This window comes from Ziziphus jujuba, chromosome 3 (genome assembly GCF_031755915.1).
Source record: "Ziziphus jujuba cultivar Dongzao chromosome 3, ASM3175591v1".
In the NCBI taxonomy this organism is placed as follows: Eukaryota; Viridiplantae; Streptophyta; class Magnoliopsida; order Rosales; family Rhamnaceae; genus Ziziphus; species Ziziphus jujuba.
The window spans coordinates 14,546,396-14,572,758 of record NC_083381.1 but is presented as its reverse complement, the minus strand read 5'-3'; the positions used below and the strand labels follow the sequence as shown (position 1 = coordinate 14,572,758).

Below are 26,363 nucleotides of genomic sequence, written 5' to 3'. Positions count from 1 at the left end.
ATCAATAAGAAGAAAAGGAAAATAAAATATATTGTTTCTTTGAAACCTTCTTTCTTTCAAATCCCAAATGAAAAATAAATGTAGCTAGTGCGCTTATGTTACAGTGAAACCCTCTAGTTGTTTAGAAACCTCTCCATCTATTTTGTTTGCTTTCCTCCTTCTATTTAATTTCTTTATTTCTTCATTTTTTTTTTCATGGCTTATCATTTTTTAAAAACCATTTTTTAATTGACTAAAGTTTTATACTAATTAAATATCAATATTGTCAATTTTTATTTTATATAAATAATAATTCACATTTTTTCCATAAGAAATGCTCTAATTCATATATAAATAATTAACAAAGTAATATTGCAAAAAGATAACAATATTAACTAAATGAAAATGGTTATTTTTACTCTTGATGACCCATATCCAATGGATCCCATAACATGCTGATTGGTTGTCATTCTAGGATTACTTTTTCCAGATTAATTATAGTTTTAAATAAAAAGTTATTATAGGATTACTTTTTCCAAATTAATTATAGTTTTAAATAAAACCCATCAATTATTACTATGTAAATTACAGTTTCATTGATGTCAGAAAATTATTGGGGATAAATAGCACAATTATAACTAAATATATAAGTAATTGAATTATAAACTAACAAATAAAGTTATGTTGCATCATTTTACATACACGAAATTGATAAACAAGTTTTATATTATGGTATGAATTTTTATATGTTAGAAGTTATAATCTAATGTTGAGAACATATTAATACAACATATGTTAAGGGTTGTTGTCTAGCTGACTATGTTTTTATTGTTGAAGTGATACCTTTAGTATTTAAATATCAATCATTTTCACTTTTTTTTTTTTTTTTTTGAAAGACAGATAGTTTTAGTTGTATAAAAATTATTTGGCTGATAACAGCTGCTTTAATGTATAAATATTTTTTTGTAATAAATTATAAGGGGGGGATTTTATTAGCAAATCTTGAATTCAGGACCTGATTGTATTTTAGTGGACAAACTTTAAACTACTTTAAAATGCATCATAGGAAAGAGTGAGTGGTTTACCATATTATTATTGGAGGTAGAAGTTAAAAAACAGCATATGTAGAATACATCTGTAAGGACACTCTCATATAGGCATTGAATTGTATAATTGGTTAAAAAATAATGAGATGGGGTAGCTTATGAAGTTTGTTACTTTTTTGTCTTTCTTCTAGATGTGGTGGCTCAAAGCTTAAGGAAGAGAATTCTTTCTCAAAGGAATGTGAATGTGACATTGCATAACTCAACTCTCTTTGGTCAACATTGGAAATATTGTAGTTTTTTATTCAACTGCTTATAACATTCATTAAGGTAAAGGGTTGTTTTATTTGGATCAACTAGCATGACTTCTAGGTACAAATTACTACCACTAACAATGGGAGATTGGTTTCTAAGTGTAGCTACTTCTTAGAAACATTGAATTAATAGGAATCAATACACTAGTTTTCACCCAAAAAAAAAAAAAAAATCAATACAATAGTTAGGAAAACTTAATTTTTTCATTTTTAATATATGTTATAATGGATATGGAGATTTTTTTAGTTACATACAATGTAAAATTTCAAAATTTGAAGGTTTATACAAAATAGAATAGCTCAATGGCAAATCTTTTATTTTTTCTAGTAAAGATTTGGAGTTTAAATCTTCTCACCTCCATATCATTTGAAAAACAACTTAGAAAATTCAAATTGATATCTCCATTGATCTAGATGAGCTGAGCTGGACCTCAAACTAGAGATAGCCTAGTCAACTATTTTCTCTAACAAAGCTTTTAGTTCAAATCCTCATAGTCTAATAATTTGGCCAAAAAAATAAATAAATAATCCTCACGTCCGAATAATATTAATAATTATAAGTTTTACTCGAAAACTCAAATGGATACCCCCACAACTCTTGATGTGGGAAAATATTTAAGAAAAAGTCAACAAAGTAAATAATATATGTTATGGATTATCTTATTAGGATGAGCCTAACTAAGCATGTTTGCTTAGGTAAAATGAAAGTCCATTACATTCAATGAATAGATAATGCTTGAGTCAAAAAGGAAACGTGTTAATTATAAGACTTAGAGTTGTGTTTGACAAAAATACAACCAAATCAATGTTTATCCAAAAAAAAAAAAAAGTAATATGGAAAAACAAAATTGAGTTTAAAATGTAAACGGCTTGATTATATATATATATATATATAAACCAAATTAAAATTTTTAAAATTTGGATAGCAAATGATGTATAATAGTAAAGTGGAACCCATACTTATTTGCATAAATGAGTCATTGCCCTCGAGACATATTATCTAAAATACTTAAATACTTTAATTTTACAAAACTCACCAATTTTTTCAAGAAAAAAAATAGCACTTAAAAATGAAACTATTGTCATATTGGCCCTGATCTCAAGGTATCAATTTATTTAGGAAAAAAGTTTTGGAACCAATCAAAGAGCAAGTGAAAGAGCCTATCTAAAAAAGAAATAAAATATAATATTTTTTGATAAAATTTGAAAGTGAAATTGGAATTTTAATTTGAAATTTGGAAAATGAGAGAAAAATTATTAAAATTTGGAATTTTTGATGATACTTTAAGTTACGGAATTTTTTTGTTATTTATTATTATTATTTTTTTGTATGTGGATTGTCTTATATATCTTTTTGGGCCCAAATGTTGATTGGGCTTTAGACCATGTTTTGTCCCATGGGCATCTTAGGGCTCACAACCTTTCAGGTTTTTTCCCCTTCTCTTCAAAAAATGGAAAAGGTAAAAACAGAAACCAGAAAACAAAAAACAAAAAACAAAAAACAAAAAACAAAAAACAAAAAACAAAAAACAAAAAACAAAAAACAAAAAACAAAAACAAAACAAACGGGCGGGCAGTTTCACAATCAAAATTTAACCGACAAGGGAACGGCGTTGATAAGAAGAAAGTTTAAATCAGCTACAAATATCATTCCCAGCAGCTGAGTCCCTAATCCAATAGAAAAAAGGAAAAAAGAAAAAAAGAAAACAACACTAAAAAGCCATTTCAGTTTTTTTTTTTTTTTTTTTTTAAAATTATTTGTTTGTAAACAGACATTTTTTAAATATAAATATGATATAAATAACGTCATACATGTTATTTTATACAATTAGAAAAAAAATTTATATACAAATTAAGTTTATCAAAATATTATAAATCTACTATGGACAAAGATCTTCTTCATTTGAGTTTGTCGAATTTTGATATATCAACAAAATTAAATCCAGTGGTTATACATGTGTTATGCCATCATTGTTAAATAGGAAAAAAATTATTACTTAGTGTAATTTCCTTTCATGGTTTAGAATTAAAAAATAAAATTAACAAAATAAGACTACTTAAAATAGAATTCCAACTATATTACCTATAAAGAAAAAAAAAAAAATATAGCCAAAATTATATATAAGTATTTAACATTTCCCTATTAGTTATGTTTAAGTAAATATTAAAAATTAAATAATAAAACAAGTTAGGCAAAAATGATGACAATTAAAGAAATCATAAACGAAAAATATCTACCATTAAGAATAAGAGAACTTCTTTACAATATTTATATGTTATATGCAATATTTTATGTATATTTTTATTTTTATATATCGATATATGTTTCTTATCATACGAGAAAAGTTAATAAAATTTAAACTTACATAATTAGAAAGGGGTTTGTTATTAACATTTATGGTTTTTTTTTTAAATGTTGCTTAGCAATTTAATTTTATTTGGTTATTTGATTTTAAATTTTAACCAATAAAAGGATTTAACACTAATAAAAAAATTTCTTATTTAACAATGACAATATGACACAATTCCATCCATTAGATCCAATTTTATTGACATGTTAGAATTTTACAAACTCAAATTGAAATCTTCTCTATTTTTAAGAAAATTGAAAGGATTTTTATCGCATATAATATATACTTTTCCATATTGAAAATGAAAAATTCAAATTTAAGAATCATTATTCCATAATGCCATTGGATTATCTCACATAGATTATTACAAAATAATTCATTTATATACAAATATAACAATTTACATGAAAATTAATATAAATATATATATATATATACATACATACATAATAGACAATGTTATAATAAAAATAAAATATATGGGAGTGTTCATATAATAAAAAATCTTTTAAGGTATTTTTGGAAAACCAAAAAAAACAATAAGAGTGTGTATTTATGTAGTGAAAAATCAAAAGCGAGTGTATGAAAATCCATGTGCACGTTAAAAATCCCCCTCCAACAAGCAGGGTATAAAAGGTGAGAAGATATTTTCAAGATGCATACTGCCTTGTCAGCAACTCACTCATTCACACTCCCGTTTCGTAAACCCTGGCCGCTCCATTTTTGTTCTTCATAAACCCTAAATTCCTCGTCCGAGGTAAAGCCCTTTCTAAACGCTAAGTTACTCCTCTCTCTTACTTGTATTATTTTCAGTGATTGGTGGGTTTTTGAGTTCCTGGGTTTATCATTCATTTTTTATATGATCTATACTGGTTTCCTTATGATATATGTTTCTTTTTTGGCTAAAGTTTATTTATTTATTTTTTGCTTAATTTCTGGGTGTTGGTGATATGGGTTTTGAAAGTTTTGTTGTGTTTCATATGATTTGTAACTCTTTTTTGTGTTTTTGATGTTATTTGTTTTGGTTGCTGATATAACATACTTTTGGACACTGCTCTGGTGGAATGTAGTGGAAGAAATAGAAAAGCGATTTTCTTTTCTTCGCTGGTAAAGAGAAAAGTCTTAGATTTGTGTGAATGTTTGGGAAATACTGAGTTGGAGGAGGAGATGTCTGTGTATTGAGTCAATGTGCTTTGACTATTTGTGTTTTTGGGTCTTCAGTGAAGATGAAAAGTAAAGAGATTTTTTTTTTTTTTGAAAATGGGGTAAGATTTCATATATCACGTTAAACCATTATACATATCAGCACAAAGCAAATTGAGAAGCCACTGTGGGCCCTCTTCAAGCCATGTTTCTAAGATGAAAAGTAAAGAGATTTGTACATATGAAAATGGTTTTCATTACTTAACCAAACTATATTTAAGTTTTTAGGTTTGGTTCTTTTTGAGATTTTGATTTGGTAAATAAGATGTGGAGCTTCTCCTAGTCAGTACTACAGGAAAAAGTATTTAATTTTAGTTATGGACTTGTGGTTAACTTTCTTTATGTTTGTTCGCCAAATAATACTTAGTGTTCATTTTTTTTTTTTTTTCTTCCGTAAGTGTTAACTGTATTGCTTTCTTTTGAGTGCAGACGGTCAACTCTCTAAATGGCTTTCTGTAACAAAATTGGCAGCCTATTGAGGCATGGAGTCTCTCAGAGTGCACAAACACCTGCAACTTTGTTCAATTCAATCCGCTGCATGTCATCATCCAAGCTTTTCGTTGGAGGTAATTTAAATGGCATAAATTTTATTGAAATGGTGAATATATAAAAATGTAGCTTATTATTATCCATGTACATTTGTGAGTCATGAGTTGCTCTCTTGTATGTGTGGATTTTAGGCCTTTCTTATGGGACAGATGATCAATCTCTTCGGGATGCTTTCTCTGGCTTTGGTGATGTTGTTGAGGGTGAGTTCTTATGTTCTCTATTTGTGCTAAGTGAATACAACCCTGTTCAAAAAAGCTACATTACTATTCTAAATGTGTAATAGTAGATTCTTTTTCTGTATTTCTAACTTGTGTGGTGGGATTAATTGTGTACACCACATAATGCATATTCCCTGTAAATTAACCTTTTAAAAGCTGCTAGTTAGGTTTTGCTGTTCTTGGTTCAAATTCACAAATTTTGTCTGAACTTCTGCTAGTTGGGCTGTTTGTACCCTGTTATATCAGGCCCGCTATTGTACTTTAGGAGAAAATGTTGCTGCTGTCAATGTCATGAGATCCAGTTGACTTCTTTTTAGTAGATTCTAGTGTCCTGAGAAATGAGATATAAAATCAACTTTATTTTAAGCCGGAATTTTATGGTTATTAACTTACCACTGGTTTTAATGTTGGGTTTTCCCATTTTCAGGGATATTCTCTTTCTTCCAGAAAATAGTTATTAATTACAGTGAGGGAGCATTGTGCATTTGTTTAGGAGTACAAATGTTGTGCTTTGCAGGATATTTTGTCATCGAGTTGGGTTTTGAGTACTAAATAAAAACTTGGGGTTGATCCTGGTAGTTTTATTCATGCTGATGTTACTTTGTTTTATTCCCCACTAATTGTTGCAATGTGGGATTTGCCATGATTGTAGTGGGTATGGTTCCTTCTTTAGCTGCCTGCCTTTTCCTTTTTCCCTAGTGAAATATCTTTTTGTTTTTACGATGTTTTCCATGTTTTTATTGTTCTAAGTGGATGATTTTGTTCTGCAGCGAGGGTTATTATTGATAGGAATACTGGGAGGTCTAGGGGATTCGGTTTTGTCAACTTCTCCAGCGATGACTGTGCTAGCTCGGCACTATCTGCAATGGATGGCCAGGTTGGAAATAGAGTTTGATGATAATCTAACGTATTTTATTTCTTTAAGAACTATTACCTTAAATTTGAATAAGTATATGGTAATTGTGAAATGCTGATTTTCAGGATTTACAAGGGCGTCATATTCGTGTGAGTTATGCTACTGAGCGGTCCGAATCTAGTGGTAGATCCTTTGGTGGCGGTGGTGGCGGAGATTATCGTGGTGGTGATGGTGGTTTTGGTAGAGGCCGGGGTGGGGATTTTGACTTTTAATTACGCATTCCCTTGCTGTCCATTTAGGCTTCTTGCTTCATTAGTTGTTTAGGATTAAGTTGCATGATTTGTCTCTTTTTAATTTGCTCTTTGTACTACATTTTTCAGTGATTGTACTAATATATGAAGCAATTTGTTATGACTTGTGGCCACCTTTTTTAACCGTCTCAAATTTTCATTAAAATATGTGAATTTGAGCTTTCATTTGTTACTGAAAGTTAACATCAATGCAAATCATATGATTTTATCGAAACCGATATGTACTAATCTACTTAGCGAGATTATTACCAAAAAATAGATCTAGTTAGCCACGTCTATTTCGATTATTAATAAAGATTAATTTGATAAAGTTAGATGAGATTTATTTTGAATGCTTCTATTTATTATTGGTTTGGCATGAAAGAGCGAATAACAAAGAAAATACTGTCTTCGATATGCATTCTAAATTGATTAAAAAGATCATATCCCGAATTGAATGGATGGGCATGTAGAATGGAAGAACTGAAATTGGATTAAAGGATTCTGAAACCGTAGCATACTGTAACTGTCACTTGAAAGAAATTCTTTTGTATGGGCGAAAAAACAGATTGTTTCTTCCCAAACTCTTTATCATCTTCATGTTGTTTCAAATGTTGATTTAGGCGAAACTGCCTCTTAGGCGAAACTGCCTCTTCCGTTATAATTATAATGATTTTAATATTTGATTAAATAGTACTCTCTCTCTCTCTCTCTATATATATATATATATATATGTATAGATTATATATATTTATATATCTGTCCATGGTTCTAATCTTATGGCACCATGTTGCCTTTTATAGTGGAAACTGTACTGTTTGTGAATACTTCAAATTTGCATGATCATCTCAATCAATGATTAAAAATTAAAATCCTAGAAGGGAGTAACATCCATTAGCATCGATTATGAAATAGGCTTGTATTAATATTGGGTGTATACAAATTTAATGAAACATAGTAATGTGATAGATATTAAAGATTGCTATATTTTCTATTACATTTTTAAGTTAGGATTTTTAATTGAAAAGATATTGCTGGTATGACAAAGCACACATCACCATCATGTATCCCAATATAAGTTAAGAGAGGTAAATTCCAAAAAAAACAAACATTTCTATCTGTTGCCAAAATTGCCGCAGTTTCAAGTACAGTTTTCGTTTTTAATCAGTATCATCATAGTATTTGCTATGTCACCAAATAGATACAATGTTGATAGTATGATGCATTTACCACTAAAATATCAGATCAAAATCTAAAATTAAAAATATATAAAATATGAACACATTAGCTATATAAAAATAAGTCTCAACTCGGTATACATGCACACAGTCCATATTAAAGCTAAAATTAATCTCTATAATTAACATGATATGTGACCTACCATCTCAAAGCAAAATTAAAGAGCATTAATTGCTCAACTAGCATTGGACTAATTTATTTGTATATATACACATACATATATATATATATATATATATATATATATATATATACATATACTATTACTCCGTTTATGGTGGGACGGTCTTCATGCGGACCATAGTATTGGTGACGGTTTTTCATAGTATTGGTGACGATTTTCTAAGAAACCGTCATTAATACTATGAAAAACCGTCACTAATACTGCAGTCCTCATGCAGACTGTCCTCACCATAGAATTTCCGCATATACTATTATATTTATAGTTTTCTTGACTCGTCATTATAATATATCATTTGATTCCTCACGATAATATACCATTCTTACAGGGAGAGAAAGATGTCAAATTAGATATATTCTCCTCAAGGTATCGCGTAAAGGGTCAGCATTACTTATTCAGTGCTTTATTCTCTCATGGTGAATGTTGAAGTGTAATAATAATATGCAAAACAAGATTTTTAGTTTGAATCCTTGTTTACAATGGGGGTAGGAATTTTGTTGTTTCTTTTATTTTTTGTAAAGCATACTCTTTAGACTGCTTTAGTATCTCATTCCTTTCCAGCAAATAATCATGGAAATCAAGGAACAAATAAGTGATGTAGTAAAGTCATATATATCCAAAACCCTCTCCAAAGATAAGTGTATATCTTCTTCTATATTTACACATATTTGCTAATCACTTGTAAAGCATACAATTAGCTTTGTTGTCAAAAAAAAAAAAAAAAAAAAAAATGACTGACGTTGTTGTTAGTTTTGCCGTGGAGAGCTTGAAAAATTTGCTCATCCATGAAGCAAATTTTTTTCGTAGAGTGAAGGACGATGTTTGTTTGCTTCAAGATGATTTTGGCATTATGGATGCCTTTCTCAAAGATTCTGAAGGGAAAGGAGATGATCGTTACATGGTGAAGGAGCTAATCAACCAAATCAGAGACACTGCTTTTGAGGCTGAGGATGAGGATGTCATAAACACATACATGGCTCAAGTTATTAAGCAACGGAGGAGGAACCTGCTGCTGAAACTGCTCCATTGCTTTGATCATGCAGCCGTGCTTTACCATGCTACGGAGAAAACCCTTATCATCAAGAGTAGGATTGAGAATATTTATGCCAACAAAACAACATTTGGCATAGAAGCTCAATCTTGTGCAGATGAAAAGGCAGAACGATCACTTCAACAACACCGGAGAAATGTTGAAGAAGAAGATGTGGTGGGCTTTGGCGACGACACAGCAAAATTGGTCGATCAGCAAAATTGGTCGAGGCAGATTACAACGCGAGGTAATTTCAATCATAGGCATGGGCGGTTTGGGAAAGACCACACATGCCAGAAAAATTTATAACAACTTTTGTATCAAGAATTATTTTGATCATTGTGTATGGGTTAATGTATCTCAAGAATACAAAACCAGAATGTTGATTCTTGATATATTGAAGTGTGTTGGGCAAGTATCAGACGAAACAAATAAGTTGTCTGATGAACAACTCAAAGGCGAATTGCATAAAAAGTTGAAAGGAAAGAGGTATTTTGTCGTCACTGATGACGTATGGAAAACTCAATTTTGGGATTAGATAGGAGCATATTTTCCCGACGACTCAAATGGAAGCAGAATTTTAATCCCTAGTTGGGATAAAGAAGTTGCCTCGCATGCTAGCCCAACTCCTCCTTATTTTTTACCATTTCTTGATAAGGAAACGAGTTGGGAATGTTGGATTTATGCTCTTGGAGCAAGCTAATCCATGATCAGGAGCCTTGATTAATAATGGATCATGGGATCCCCAAACTAGCTCATTAAATGACAGAGCCCATTTAACTGATTATTAAGATACAAGAAAGAGCCCATTAAGTGGGCCCAATGTGTTATGAAACCCTAGGAGGATTGGGGTTAGTAGTGTATAAATAAACTGCTTACTAGCCTCCAGAAAATAGGTTTTACATATTATTTTCTAGAGATTGAGAATCTCAGTAGAGAATTAAAAACATCTTGAGAGAAAAATAGAAACTGTGAGTTTCAGGATTTTTTAAGATTAACCTTCTTATTTCTTTTGTGATCAGGTGCGTGCACCCGTAGATATGTCATTAGAGAATAGTTTGGAAGGTCCTGCACATAAAGGTTAGTAAAATTAATGGATAATATCATAATTTATCACATGCTTTATTCAATCTTGATCAGGCTTTCACTGTATATATGATTCCAACAATTGGTATCAGAGCCGTGATTGAATCAGTGTGTGATAAATTGAATCCCATTTTTTTTTTTTTTGTTTTACAAGTTTTATTTTCATGTATATGTGATGTATATTAGATATATGGCACCTAGTATTCTATTATTCATGTTATTTATAATTTTTTGTATTATGAATGAATGATTTGGTTTTGGCCTTAATCCATGGTAGATTTTTGCTTGTATTTTTTTTTTGGGATGTAACAAGGAGGCTAATCATAAGATTACGGTTTCCTACTTGATTGATTGATTTATTTATTTTTCCTGCAATTTTATTTGAATTTTTATATGTAAATTCGAATTTATTGGAAAAATATGTAAAAGTACCCAAAAAAAAACTGCATACTCATTGCTGTTCAATATTTTTTGTGAGGATCGGAGCTGCGCCTTGACAAACCAACACCATAAGCAGTTGAAGGACACGAAGAAGGATCGTTGGGAGGAGAATGGTCACCGGAAACACTGTCACGAGCCCACACGAGCCATCCAAAGTGGCTGAGAGTGGGATTCATGCGCCTGAATTCATCAGGCGCGTGGGGGCATGTGCATGGTTGGATTTTGATGATTTTTGGTGGGATGGTTCTTCAGATGGTTGTCTACCTCCCTGTAAAATTTCATAAGGATCTGAGCTTTGTGTAGAGGCTGGCGACAGTTTTGGTGCTCGGGATCAATAGGGGACATGTTAGGGTTTTGTGTTTTTGGGCCAAAAACCCTAGAAACCAATTCTAACTTGGCCCACATCCCATAGACTTGTAAGATCAAAAGAAAAGAAGAAGCATGGGCCAGATATTAAGTTGGGCTTCTTAGCCCTATTGGGCTTGTAATTTTCTTTTCTAGGAAACCATGAATTATGGCGTATTAATTATTCTATGTTTATAATTGTTTAAATTATATGGATATAACATGTGATATATGCTTAACATGCCATTTAGAATAGGTGGTGCCATATAATTGCATCATTTGATATATACATGTGCATAAAAATATTTGTTTTATCTAGATAATATTATTATGGAAAACCCTAATTAATTAATGAAACATATTGAATGGGTGAAGGTTAAAAATTAATTCAATTAATTTGAAACCTGCGGGCTCCATTAAGGGTCTAATAATAAAATGGTTATGTGAATAAGCATGACCGGATTTGATTGGATTGGATCTAAAATAATTTCAAAATTTTAATAAGGTTGTACGGTCCAACGTCGACAATACTTAGATATTAAAGATAATTTTGAAATTAAATTAATGGTTATTACATTCAATTTTAGTGACATTAATAATCCTCCCAACAAGGCTCTGTCAGTGTTATTAAAAACCCAAAAATTATTGAAACAATGGTTGATTTCTAAAATTAATTTTGAATGATGTGTGTTTGTGTTATTTGAGAAGGCTATGTCTAAGGAGGTAGGTTTTTAAGGAGTCTTTGACCCACCTCACCTTTCCTAGGAGCTGACTTGATAGGACACTATACATATCGGGTTCAAAAAATTTTAATTTTTTTTAAATCAATTTTGAGTGGTGTGTGTTGGTGTTATCTAAGAAGGCTCTGTCTAAGGAGGTAGATTTTTAAAGAGTCTTAGACCCACCTCACCTTTCCTGGGAGCTAACTTAGTAGGACATTAAAACATACCATGTTCAAAGTTTAATTTATTACAAATGTCTTGCCCAACGTAAGTATTTGTAATGGAAATTAAATTATTGTTACAATAAATATTAATAATAGTAGTTTAAGGGATCTACATATTTGTATATTTGTTCTGTTGATTACGTGTTAATATGTGTGCATTTTAATATTCAGAAAATGACATCCTTTAATCCTCTTGCTACAATTCTGAATCAAAAACCATTGGATGGAAATAACTACGAGCTTTGGAAAACCAATCTCTACATTGTCATTGATTTTGAGAGAATTAAATTCATTACAACAACTCCGAAACCCAAGAGCCCGCTACTAATGCTTTAGAAGAAACTAAGAAGTAATTTGCAGATCGGCAATGGGCAAATACAACAGCTCACTGTTATATTCTTGCCAGTGCTGTAGAAGCAACTTAATAATCTAGAGTGTGTATCAGAAATAATTCTGACTCTAGATGGGATGTTTGCTAAAAGTAGCAGTACTGCTAGACAAGCAGCTATAGGGGCATTAATGAACACTCGTATGACTGGAGGAAGTGTGCGGGACCATTGTCTAAAGATGATGGCGCATATCAGTACTGCGGAAGTGATGGGGGCTAAGCTGGAACAAGAGATGAAGATAGACATGATCTTGGAATCTCTACCAAATAGCTTTAGTCAGTTCAAAATGAACTATAATATGAACAAACTGAAGCTTACTCCTGTTGAACTGATGCACGAGCTCGAGAGTGCTGAAAGGTCTCTTGGGAAGCAAGAAAGTGCTTATCATACTGAAGGTTCTTCAAAACCTAAAGGAAAACCTAAGGGTGGAAAGAAGAACCAAAAGCAGAAGGGAACAGATCTAGCTACCAAACCAGCTGCAATGAAGAAGCCGAAAGGCAAGTGCTTCAAGTGCGGATAAAAAGGTCACTGGAAGAAGGATTATCCTAAATTAGGTATGGGTAATCTAAATGTTGTTAAGGCTTGTCTAGTGGAGAATTACAATGATAATGGATCATTGATTCAGGAGCCACTAACCATGCTTGTTACTCTTTGCAGTGGTTCAAACAAAGCAGTCCACTTAATAAAAGACAAAGAAGTTTGAAATTGGAAAACAGGGAATATGTCTCCGTAATGGCAGTAGGACTGGTGGAGTTATGTTTTAATAATAAAACTTTATGTTTATCAGACTGTTTATTTGTTCCGGATTTTAAGAGGAATTTGGTTTTTGTTAGTTGTTTAGTTGAACATGGTTTAACAGTGCAGTTTAATTCCTTAGTTTCAATAAAGAGTAATAATACTTTTATTTGTTCTGGATTATTGATGAATGGTCTATATTTTTTAACTCCTTTATCTTATAGTATAAATGCCATTGAAAATACTGATGAAGAGCAACTTCCCTTATCTAAGAAAAGGAAGTTTCAAATGAAACCTATCTATGGCATTTGCGATGGGTCATATTAATTCTAGCAGAATTCATGTTTTGGTTAAAAGTGGAATTTTAAATTCCTTAATCTTTGAACCTATACCAGTATGTGAATCATGTTTAAAAGGTAAAATAACAAAAAGGCCTTTCAAGGCCAAAGGAAATCGTGCCACCATACAATTAGAATTGGTACATACTGATGTATGTGGACCAATGAGCGTTCAAACCAGAGGCGGGTATGAGTATTTCATCACATTTACCGATGACTACTCAAGATATGGTTATGTTTACCTAATGCGCCATAAGTTTGAAGCGTTTGATAAATTTTGAGAGTATAAGACTGAGGCAGAAAAGCAATTGGGTGTCCAAATCAAGCAGCTCCGGTCTGACCGAGGCGGTGAATACTTATCTGGAGAGTTCAAGTCTTACTTAGCTAAAGAGGGGATAGTTTCTCAATTATCATTTCCTGGAATGCCCCAGCAAAATGGAGTCTCTGAAAGAAGAAATAGAACCCTTCTAGATATGGTGAGGTCAATGCTTAGTTATTCATCATTATGTAACACCCCGTCCCAAATCGCACCAGAATCCGTGCACATTGACCGAGATTGACTGTTGACCGAGCGGGTCAAAATTGACTTTTTGTCCCAGTGGGAATTTCTAGTTGACCAGGGTACCGTGGCGAAGTACATGCCCGAGTTCATAGACTAGTAGCACGTCGAAAACGGAGCTACGGTTTGAAAGTTATTGGCAAAACAAGTTGAGGTGCAAACAGTCCAAAAGGTACCAGGAGTTGACTTTTTCTTGTGGTGTAATTTTGTTGTGACTCTTGTATTGTTGTAAAGTACTCGTCGATATGAGTTCATAGACTAGCGGCACGCTTAAATCGGACGTTTGGTTAAAAAGTTATGGACGTTTGAAGTTCGCCGGATACCTTAATATTTTATTATATCTGGCTTAAGTGCACAGTGACGCCATGTGTCATCACCTGATTGGTCCACGTGGAATGAACAGTGTCACCACGGTGGCTTTTATTTGACAAAAATCTCGGGGAAGAGAGAGAAAGAGAGAGAGAGGAGAGAGAGAGAGAGAGAAACCGACCGGCCACCGGAATCTTCAAATTTCCAGCCGATTCACATTACATGCGCCGGCCAGATGGAAGCCTCTCCCTATTTCAGGCAAAACCCCAAAATTTCACGACCGTTGGTCGCCGAACGCGCCTCGGATCGAGGCGGCGAAGTTCGGCGGTGATTTTTCCCTCCACCACCGGCCACCGCCATTTGACCCCTTTCCGGCCATTTTTAGGCCACACGCGCCAGCCACCCCTCACCACCTCCTCAAGTCCGGCCTACCCACCAAATTTCACGGCCATCGGACCTCCGACGCGCCGGGATTGGAGCTTTTTCTGACGAGGGGCCGAAATTCTTCAAACCCCGATTTCTCCGCCGTCCGGCCTCCGTTTGCCTCACCGCCGATCCCGTTGGATTCCTCTCCCCTTGATCTACAAATCTACAAAAAATCTCAGCCAATGGCCACCGCACGCGCCGCCGCGGGCGACGGTTGCCGGTGACCGCGGCGGCTGGCCGGAAGTTACTGTTCCGGCGAGTACCCAGTCGCACCGCTGGTCTTTGTCCATTGTTTCGACCTCCTGAACCCGAATCCGGCATCCTTTTCTGCCAATTCACGACGGTTTGGGAGAATTGAGGAGTCGAAACCTGAAAGCTTTCCGGCGAGATTCCGGCCACCTCGGGTTCGATCACCGGAAAGTAAGACCGAATCCGTGATCCTCATCACTCAAGCTTCGATTCGGTATATAACTCGTAACTTTTAGTTTTCGTTGTGTTCGCTCCCCGGGTATCCATTTGGGAATTACCCGAATAAAATATTAATATATTTGGTTGGTATACTGTGGATGTTTTAGGTGCACGCGCGAGTAGTGGAGTTGATCCTGCCGAGGATCTTAGCTGATTTACGCGCTTAAGGTGAGTGACCCACCTTCAAAAAATATTTTGGGCAATTAATTATGTTTAATTGGTATTTAAATTATGCTCATGTGGTATAATTTAGTTATGGTTTTATTGTGATTTAATTTATTTATTATGCATGAGCAAAGTATATTTCGGTAATAATCGTACGAGGTTTTAAGTATTATTTTCGGGCATAATTGGGTTAAATATTTTATGAAAATATTTGTTTAAATTGTATAAATTATGCCCGTGGTATTTTAATTGTTGAACCTCGTATTACGAGAAAATTATGGTTTATTTGTTATCGATGTTTTCATACCGATTTGTTAAATAAAAATATGTGGGATGGTAAGTGAGAAATTTTGATATATTTCCCACGGTAATTTTGGAAAACGGTACGGTTGATTTAATAATTATTTTAGACGCATTCATACAGTATTGGTGTTCTGGTATATGTATATGTGGTTCAGCGCGCAAGTATTATTATTTCACCCGTGAGTTGCCATTGGACCGTGGGCAGGCAAGTTTGTTATTGGCCACAGCCGCCTCCTCCTTGGCTGGGATGATGGTTTCAGCAGCGGTATTGTCGAGACGCCGAAGTGCCGTTTGCAAGTTTCTCTCTTTAATCTCCCTGCCAGTCGGTGCTCAGGACGCTGGGTATCGGAGGACATCACCGGTATATGGTGTGATGCGTCAAGTGTAATTTTCAAATAAGTTTCAAACCCCAAAGGTGTTCAAAAAATTGTTTATTATAATTTATTACATTTTAATTATATATTGGGGTATTTTTTTATTTATTGTTTATCAAATGTTTGATCCCTTGGTTTTCGGGAAGTACGAATATCGGGTTTTGTGAAATCGTTTTAAAAAGGGAACATTTCCAACGGAGTGATTGGTGAGAGTTTTGAGGGAAAATTATTATTTCCAACTGTTATTATTTATTTATTAATTGTTGGTATTAATTCAATTCCCTTATTTGTTATATTATTATTATTATTATCATTAAAAGTGTTCAGTAGTTAGGGTCACTCATTGAGATGATTAGCATCTCATGTTTTTAAGTTCCGTTCCCTTAGGTGCAAGGGGTGGTAGACGTTCTTCCGGAGCGAACCAATTTTCCGCTGCTATCGTGTTTCGAGAAGTACCTTTGTACTCATTTATTTCAGTTGTATAATTTCTTTCATCTCTGTTGTATTTCTGTTAATTAGCACTTCATAAAGCTCTGTATACTATTTGGACACTTATGATTTATTTATGCACTGGGCTGCTGTTATTGTTGTAAAGTGCTGTAAATTGTGGAACAACTTGTAGTTTTGCGGGAGGAATAAGGGGGTGAATATGGAAGTGTGTTTTCAGTGCAGGTAATTTTTGGTAAGTCCTATCCTTAGGGGAGGTGCTGCCGGATTTTCCGTTGGAAGGTTCGGTGGTATTTCCTTGGGATCAGGGCTTGTCTAGGGTTCCGGGGAGGAATTCTGGACGGGTCCTGACAATTACCTGAATTATTTTGGGGATATGAGTTAGAAACAGCTGCATACATACTAAACTTGGTTTCATCTAAATCTGTTTCAAAGACACCCACGAAATTATGGAAAGGGCACAAACCTAGTTTAAACCATATTCGGATTTGGGGTACCTCGGCACATGTCTTAGCACAGAAATCTCAAAAATGGGAATCTCGTACGGAATTATGTATGTTTATTGGCTATCCTAAGGGAACAAGAGGTGGAATATTTTATAATCCAAAGGAAAAGAAGGTGATAGTAAGTACTCATGCCACTTTCTTAGAAGAGAATTATATGAAAAATTTTAATCCTAAGAGTAAAGTGGTTCTAGAAGAGCTTGACTCAGTTCGAGATCCACTAGAAACTCCCAGTCTTCCACCCCTGTTTCCTGTTGATGTTCAAAGAGGGAAAAATATACAATTGTACCCGAAGGTGAACAAACACAGGAAACAGGTCAGGACCAAATTCAAGAAACTCAAGAACAAGATCATAATGAAGAGGTTGGTGATCCACCTGAACGACAAAACTTGGATCCTCCTGTACATGTACAACAACCAGTACAACAAACTCGTAGTGGGAGAATGATACGTAAACCTGCAAGGTTGTCTTGTTAGGAAAGACTTATCAAGTTATTTTGGATAATCCTGATGGCGACCCTACCACATACAAAGAGGCATTGGAGGATATTGATATGCAAGAGTGGAGAAAGACCATGGACCGTGAGATGGAATCTATGGATTCTAACTCAGTCTGGTCTCTTGTAGAAGCACCTAAAGAGGTAAAACAAATTGGCTGTAAGTGGATTTACAAGAGAAATAGAGAACTAGATGGGAAGGTTGAAATCTTCAAAGCTAGATTGGTGGCAAAAGGTTATACCCAGAAAGAGGCTATAGATTATGATGAAACCTTTTCGCCAGTAGCCATGCTTAAATCTGTTCGGATTCTCTTAGCTGTAGCAACAGCTCTCGATTATGAGATTTGGCAAATGGATGTCAAAACGGATTTTCTAAATGGGGAGCTGGAGGAGGACATCTATATGCAGCAACTGGAAGGGTTCATAGAAAAAGGTCAAGAACACATGGTTTGCAAGTTGCATAGGTCAATATATGGACTTAAGCAAGCATCCAGGTCATGGAACATCAGGTTTGATCCAGTTATCAAATTATACGGTTTTGAAAAAAGCCCAGATGAACCATGTGTGTATAAAAAGATTCAAGGTATAGTGGTAATCTTTCTTGTTCTTTACGTAGATGACATTCTGTTAATTGGAAACAGTGTGAAAGTGTTGTCAGACGTAAAGAGTTACTTGAAAGAGCAGTTTGATACGAAGGATTTAGGTGAAGCTAACTATATTCTAGGAATCAAACTTTTACGAGACTGGAAAAATAAGGTGTTAGCTCTATCCCAAGCTTTCTACATTGATAAAATGGTGACCAGGTTCGGCATGGAAAATTCCAAAAGGGGACTTCTACCATTTAGACATGGAATTCATCTTTCGAAGGAGCAATCACCAAAAACTCCCGAAGAGAAAGAACTCATGAGTAAGAAACCTTATGCTTCGGCTGTTGGTAGTCTCATGTATGCCATGCTATGTACTAGGCCAGATATCGGCTATGCAGTGGGAGTAGTAAGCTGGTACCAATCAGATCCCGGAGTAGAACATTGGACTGCAGTGAAGCATATACTCAAATATCTCAAGAGAATGAGGGATTATATGTTGGTGTATTCTAATGGAAGTCTTGAAACCCTTGGTTATACGGATTTTGATTTTCAAGGGGATATTGATTCTAGTAAGTCAACATCAGGATATGTGTTTACTATAAATGGAGGAACCATTTGTTGGAGGAGTGTTAAACAAACTTGTGTTGCTGACTCCACAACTGAAGCTGAATATGTGGTTGCATCTGAAGCTGCAAAGGAAGCTATATGGCTTAAGAAATTCTTTTTGGATTTTCATGTGATACCATGTGCATATCAGCCCATTACCCTTTACTGTGATAGTAGTGGGGCCGTAGCACAATCCAGAGAATCCAGGTCTCACAAAAAGCAGAAACACATATTAAGAAAGTACCACTTGATCCGTGATTCCATTGAAAGAGGAGATACAATGGTTACTAAAATAGCATCTGAGGAGAATCTAGCAGATCCTTTTATAAGACTTTTCCTAAACGTGTGTTTGAGAAGCATGTAAATTGTATGGGTCTTAAGAGGGTCCCAAGCTTACTTTAAAGTAAGCGGGAATTAATTACATTTGTGCTCTTGGAGCAAGACAAGTTGTAGTTTCATTTTCTGATTCAATAATATTAAGTTATTTTTTATACACAATATATTACGTATAAGGTCCAGATTAATTATGCAGTATGTGATCATATGGATAAGTCCATAGAAGACATGATCATAGGTTCTCATAATTAATGAATTATCTCACAGTTTTTAAATTAAGCTGGACACTTTATTGAGACTGCAATATTTTATGAAATAATTTGTCTTGATTATTATAAAATATTAGAATGAATTATAGTTATTCTGAGAGGATTGGAAGAGATTAATTAAGGATAAATTTCTGTAAAAGGAATTAAATTTCAGGCAATATTGGATATGCTATTTTTCTTAATCCTGAGGATATTATAAATAGGTAATTAAGTGACTATGATTCTTTGAATTATCAATAAGTGAGGTCTATTTTGAATGGCCAATATCTTGATGATTTGGGAATCATGGTTCTTTGATTACTAAGTATTTATGAAATATACAAAATAGAATTTGTATGAAATATCCTCTTGATATGTTTCGGTACTCGGATAGTGAAAGTCACTGGCCAGTGCATTGGATCCGTTAGAGAAACTGATAAATCAGAAGAATAAATAATAATTGATTAACAGAAATTATTATCAATTAATTATTGATATTTTACAAAGGAAAAATACATTTAATATAAACATTATTAATCTTGGAGTTCACATCTAGGTTTTTAGTGGAGTAGCACTGGATGAGACCAAAGTCCCAGGCTTGCTAAGAGCAAGTGGGAGATTGTTGGATTTATGCTCTTGGAGCAAGCTAATCCATAATCAGGAGCCTTGATTAATAATGGATCGTGGGATCCCCAAACTAGCTCATTAAATGACAAAGCCCATTTAACTGATTATTAAGATATAAGAAAGAGCCCATTAAGTGGGCCTAAGGTGTTATGAAACCCTAGAAGGATTGTGGTCTGCAGTGTATAAATATACTGTTTACTAGCATCCAGAAAATAGGTTTTACGTATTAGTTTCTAGAGATTGAGAATCTCAGTAGAGAATTAAAAACATCTTGAGAGAAAAACAGAAACTGTGAGTTTCAAGATTTTTTAAGATTAACCTTCTTGTTTTTTTTTTTGTGATCAGGTGTGCCCACCTGCAGATCTGTCACTAGAGAATAGTTTGGAAGGTCTTGCGCATAAAGGTTAGTAAAATTAATGGATAATGTTATAATTTATTACATGCTTTATTCAATCTCGATCAGGCTTCCGCTGTATATATGATTCCAACAGGGAACTCTTATGCAAGAAGGTGTTTTGAGGAGAAAAATGTCCTTCAAATCTTGAAAGTCTCGGGCGGCAACTTGCAGAAAGTTGTAAAGGCTTACCATTTTCTATTTTGGTATTGAGTGGTATTCTGGCAAATAGAGAGAAGACACAACAAACATGGTCCAGTTTTATTGGCAATGTCAATTGGTTCCTCATAGACGATGATAGCAAGCGTTGTTCAGATATTCTTGCTCTGAGCTACAACCATTTGCCATGTAAATTGAGACTATGTTTCTTGTATGTCGGTGTCTTCCCTGAAGATTTTTTAATCCCTGCAAGGATATTAATTCAAATGTGGGTTGCTGAAGGATTCATATCTATTCAACATGACAGCAGAAAGATGGATGAAATTGATGTTGCTGAATACTACTTGGAAGAGCTCATTAATCGAAGTTTGATCCAGGTAGCAAGTAGGAGAAGCGATGGAGGCATGAAGACGTGTCTTATCCATGACCTCCTAAGAGACTTGTGCATAAAGATGAGCATTCAAGAGAAATTTTACGAGGTTTATGTGAATAGTGCTGACCTTGGACCTTCATCAAATAGTAGCATCCCTCAAAGACTATCCATACAAGGTAACATTGATTCTGAAAGCATTTCCTCCCTAAGCACTAGCAATGATTCAATTTCTGTTGGGTCTTTGTTGTTATTTAACTCATATTTGCATTACGACCCTTTGAAATGGGCTTTGAAGGACTTGAGGTTTATTTGGTTGTTGTCTGTTGAGGTTAATGATTCATCTTATCGTTCGCCTACTTTTGCTAAGGAAATAGGACAGCTAGTATTTCTAAGATACCTTAAAATAGTATTTCTAAGAAATCTTAAAATAGCATCTTGGTCTTCATCCGTATTATATTCAACTTGTTATTGGAAATCATTTCCCGCTTCCATATGCAAGCTTCCATATCTTGAAACAATTCACGTGGAAGGATGGATTGACAAGTGCATTCCAAATGAGATATGGATGATGAAGCAATTGAGACATCTCGATGCAAGTCTTGGAATAAAATTGAAACCACCTGTAATTGTTGGTCACACTTTAAGCAACCTCAAAGTCCTTTCCTTTGTACAAGTTGATAAGGAAACTTCCATTCTCTTTCGAAAATCTTTGTTCCCAAATTTGAGAAAACTACATTTAGGTAAACGGTATCGAATCTTCATTGAACACATCATTGATGAATCTATGGCGTCAGAAATATTGGCAAGTCTAGAGTCTTTGCAAAACCTGCAAATCTTGAAATTGAGTAGCTTCAAATTCGGGCAACTTTTGGATTTGTTCCCATTATCATTAAAACTCACCAAGATTACATTTGTAAGATGCAAATTCTTCTCAAAACACTTGATGGAAAGTCTTGGGAAACTTGCCAACTTACGGATCCTAAAGATTAGACGATGTGATACATCTTGGCAGCTACATTTCGTGGCGGATAAATTTCCACAGTTGGAAGTCTTTAAAATGATTGGTTTAATAGATATTGAAACATGGGAATTGGAGACACATGCGATGCCCAACCTTCAGCATTTGGCCATTGAAGAGTGTAAGAATCTGAGAAATCTTCCAGATGAACTCTGGAGCTTGGTTAACCTCAGAACTGTAGAGTTATCGGAAATCCGACAAGATTTGAAGGAGAAGCTCATGATAAAGCAATCAAAGATGAAGGAGGACGAATATTCTTGCAAACTCATCGTAAATTGACATTGATCCTTCATCTTAGCTATTAATAATGGTTTCCCCCAACCACTAGGTGGCATTTTGGCTGTTTGTTTAATTATTTCTTACTTTCATTTTTCTTCAATGCTATCATTTTTTTTTTCTTTTTTTCCTTTTTTTTTTGTTTTTGTTTTTTCTAAGATAATGTTTATTTGTATATATGTGGTTGTTTCTATGGCATGAAGATGGAAGATTTTTTTTTTTAATAGTAAAATTTTTATTACAATTTTGTATGTGTTATACTTTAAAAAAAAAAAAAAATGAAGAAGCAGCAGCAGCTGCCACATGGCTGCATGCTCAAGAGCTTCCCAGCATAGCATGATATGCAGAAGTTAGCTCTAATCTATATATGGTAGAGCATGGTGGGGTGGAACTGTTTGAAAAATTTATCAGAATGATATAATATGTTCAGTTAATGTATATTTTTAATAATAATTTTATAAAAATGACACATATTTATAGAAAAACAACAAATGGAAATGTATATATAGCTTGCTTAGTAATGCAACTAAAATTTTTGAACGTGTTTGGCTCGTATAATTTAGCCTAATGTATACTTTTTTGAACACGCAATTCAAATATAACTCTTCTTTTTCGAATAACTAAAATTCTAACAATGTTTTTACTTAAATTATCTATTTTATTATTTTTGTTCACTTTAATGGTTTTAATTGTTTTTCAATATGATTGCGGGAAAGTGAAGAAGATGAGTTTTCTTATTTTCAATAGTTCTTTTATAAAATAAATCATACATTAAAATTGAAACAAATAAATTTCTTAAGACATATTTTAAGAAAAGAAAGAAAAAAAAGAACAAGAAACAAACTAGAATTGGAGAAGAGAATATAATTCTAGGGATTTTTTGCCCATCGCCTACCGTAAAGAAAGAAAATGCAAGAAAGGAAGAGAAAGTGCAAGAAAGTAGACAAGAAAGAAGAAGACTAGGAAATTTCTTGAAAGCTATGTTTCATAATTCTTCAGAAGCCACACTTGCAGGAGTCTGATATTATAATATTTATAGTCAAAAACTAAAAACAAATTCTACTACCCAGCGTAGGACTAAAGCTAACAAGCTAATAACTAATTACAAACACTTGATAAGCCACATCACCTCCTCTAACTATTGTGATGATCTGGCATGTGAAAACAGAACATAAGCTAAGTTGGCATTACTCCACAATATGCCCCTTCAAGCTTAAAAAAAAAAAAAAAAAAAAAACATACAACATTGCATATTTCATGATTGCAGGACTTCACTCACTCTTAATTTGTTCATCAGAAACTAATTACCCAAAAGCTTGGTAAAAATATCAGCAATCTACTCCTTTGAAGGTACATAACAAATCTCAATCTCTTTATCTAACACTTTATCTCTAATAAAATACAAATCAATCTCGATATGCTTAACACGAGCATGATGTATTTGATTATAAGCTAATAATGTTGCACCAATATTTTCACTCCATATTATTGGCCTTTGAAACAGAAGCTGCAATTCTTTGTAAGATTTTTTAGCTAACATAATTCACCTATAATATGTGATACGAACCTAGGACGACCTGCTCCTAAACCCGTATTATACTAGCCGGATCTCAATTAAGTTCAAGTTCTAATGGAATGGACCTCAACCCCTAACCAACCTGTGGTTAGAAATCTTGGTATAATGTAGATGCCACAATAGGGGATGGAAAACCTATTGATAAGTCAAGCTAAAACAACCAATTCTCTAATGGTGTTTTAGGTGTTCCCAAAGAACAAAGAGATAATTAATCTCACAAGTATTTTCTCAATCAAATCAAAGTTGTTTTCTTATTGATAACTAAGCCTTTAAATAGGCTACAAAGCCACGAAATAAAACCCTAGAACATAAAGAAAACCAGCCACCACACATAAAGAAACCTAGTTGGCCGAAACTATACTTCCTTTCCTAATCTAAGTTTGATTAATTAATTCCTTTATATTAAATTAGGAATTAATTAATTTACAATGGAAAGAATAAAATAAAAACCTTTCTAAAGTTATTTGTCCAGAAAATAAATAAATAAAAGCCAAAAAGTAATGGTAGTTTCCTAAAACAAAAAGTAAAAACAAATTAGGAAACTAAAAATGCTAGCCTTTTGATCAAGTTGACTTTGATCAATCTTTGACCTCTTTGAGCTTCAAATCAGCTCCTAGATGCTTTTTAGGATGCCAAGTAAAGTGAATATGAAGTCCCACACGTTGCCCATGCTTGAAAAAATAAGAAAAGGCTAATACAGTAAAATACAGTAAAGCCAGCAAGCAATACAGCAAATTCGGCCAAATTGTTGATGCTGTCCGTACAAGCCCTTTTTGATTGAATTTGAGGCTGCTTTAACTTGATTCCATGACCTATTAGGCATATTTATTGAACCCATAAAGCATTGGAACCATTTCATGCTTCCCGGACTCCAAAAATGTACCAAAACCGCCACCCGGGCCTGTTTTGGCTTCTATTGCTTGTATGAGTAAAACAGGCCTTGGTTGTTTAGATATGGCCAACCCCTCTTGAATATGACTTATTCCTTGTATAAATACAGCAATAATGTCCTTGAACTTCTTGGCTAGGGCTCTAGTGATCGGTCCCACCATCATCTGTAACGGATCGGCACCCCAGCGAGTTGTCGGTTGTAAGAGTTCGGGCGGATTCGCATCATTCCCCTCCTCTTGAATAGGATTTGTCCTCAAATCGAAGTCATCACTTGCATAAAAAGGAGACAAATCAGCAACATTGAAGGTAGCACTAACATTATACTCACTCGGTAGATCAAGTTTGTAGACATTGTCGTTTATCCGCTCCAAAACTTGAAAAAGTCCATCCATAGGTGGCATGAGCTTTGACTTTCTTTGTTTAGGAAACCTTTCCTTTCGTAAGTGCGACCAAACCAATTCTCCTGGATCATACACTATTACAATAAAATCTAGAAATACATGCTCATTATGGTAAAAATTACACTTTTTAAAGTTAGCAAACAATATTTCCCAAATTTTCAAATTGCCACTAAGTAAAGCTCTCAACAATGCAGATAAAGTTCTATGCAATAAAGACATCTTTAAATAAGTATCTTTAAAGTTCATGGTCAGCAATGATTTCTTATTCATAATTACTTTATTAACATCACCAAAGCTAAGATAAAAATTTATATTTTTCCTTTCTTGTCTTCCTTTTCCTTTCTCACTCACGGCCATCTCACCTTCCTCACTCTCGGCTTTTGCACCAAATTTTTCACTCTTGGTTTTATTAAAATTTTTCCACACAACCTGAGTATTAGAAGACTTACCTTGGACAGCAAGCTCACCTTTTCCCTCTTGATTGGATGGTAGTCCACTTGGAATTTCATTTGGGAAGACATCTCCAAATTCCTTCAAAAGAGAAATCATTGAACTTGGTAATTCAAGTTCTTCAATGTTAGTTTGATCATTAAAATAATTTTCTTTATAAATCATGACCAGCAAAGGTTTCTTACACTCAATAACCTTATTAATATCCCCTAAACTCAAATAAAAATTGCTACTTAATCTTTCTTTTCTTTCTTTTTCTTTTTTTCCTTGGATTGGCGCAAACCTTCGGATTTTTCTTCCTTCTCCATGCTCTCGGTTTTGCCACTTTCTTTCCCCTCTCTTTAAGCTTTTCCTTGATCTTTCCACTCAATATGAGTCTTAGAAACCTTACCTTGATCAGCAACCTCATTCTTACCCTCTTGAAAGGTTGGTGAAGCCATTGGTGCCATACTTGCTTTTTCCTTGAGTTTTTCGGCTTCTCTCCTTTGTTGCATTTGTAATTGGTCTTTGTAAACCTCTTTAGGAGATAATGGTTCCAGCTTGACCTTCTTCCCTTTAAACCTAAAAACAATACTATTTTCTCGACCAAAATGAGTAGCATCTTTATCAAATTGCCATGGTCTACCTAATAGTATATGTCCAGCAATCATGGGTACAATATCACATAAAACTACATCCTCATATCTACCTATATTAAATTTTACTTTGGCTTGTTTGTTTACTTTCATCTCACCACTATCATTAAGCCATTGTAATCTATATGGTTCAGGATGTTTTATTGTTTTTAAGCCCAATTTATCAACTACAAGGTTACTTATTACATTAGTACAACTTCTA

At 33.9% G+C, this 26,363-nt stretch overlaps 1 protein-coding gene across 2 annotated transcripts; it reads left to right on the top strand.

Annotated features, from left to right (window-relative positions):
• Positions 1 to 4,289: 4,289 nt before the first annotated feature.
• LOC107422279 (glycine-rich RNA-binding protein 4, mitochondrial) lies at positions 4,290 to 6,924 on the top strand. 2 transcript variants are annotated; one of them, XM_016031708.4, is made up of 5 exons: positions 4,290 to 4,444; positions 5,320 to 5,456; positions 5,571 to 5,639; positions 6,428 to 6,534; positions 6,639 to 6,924. In XM_016031708.4, exons 2-5 carry the CDS (start codon positions 5,336 to 5,338, stop codon positions 6,783 to 6,785), a joined length of 444 nt encoding a protein of 147 aa, XP_015887194.3. In that variant the 5' UTR covers positions 4,290 to 4,444; positions 5,320 to 5,335; the 3' UTR covers positions 6,786 to 6,924. The 2 variants fall into 2 exon arrangements, with proteins under 2 accessions (XP_015887194.3, XP_015887195.3); XM_016031709.4 differs by having other exon boundaries at positions 4,367 to 4,506.
• The last annotated feature ends 19,439 nt before the right edge of the window (positions 6,925 to 26,363 follow it).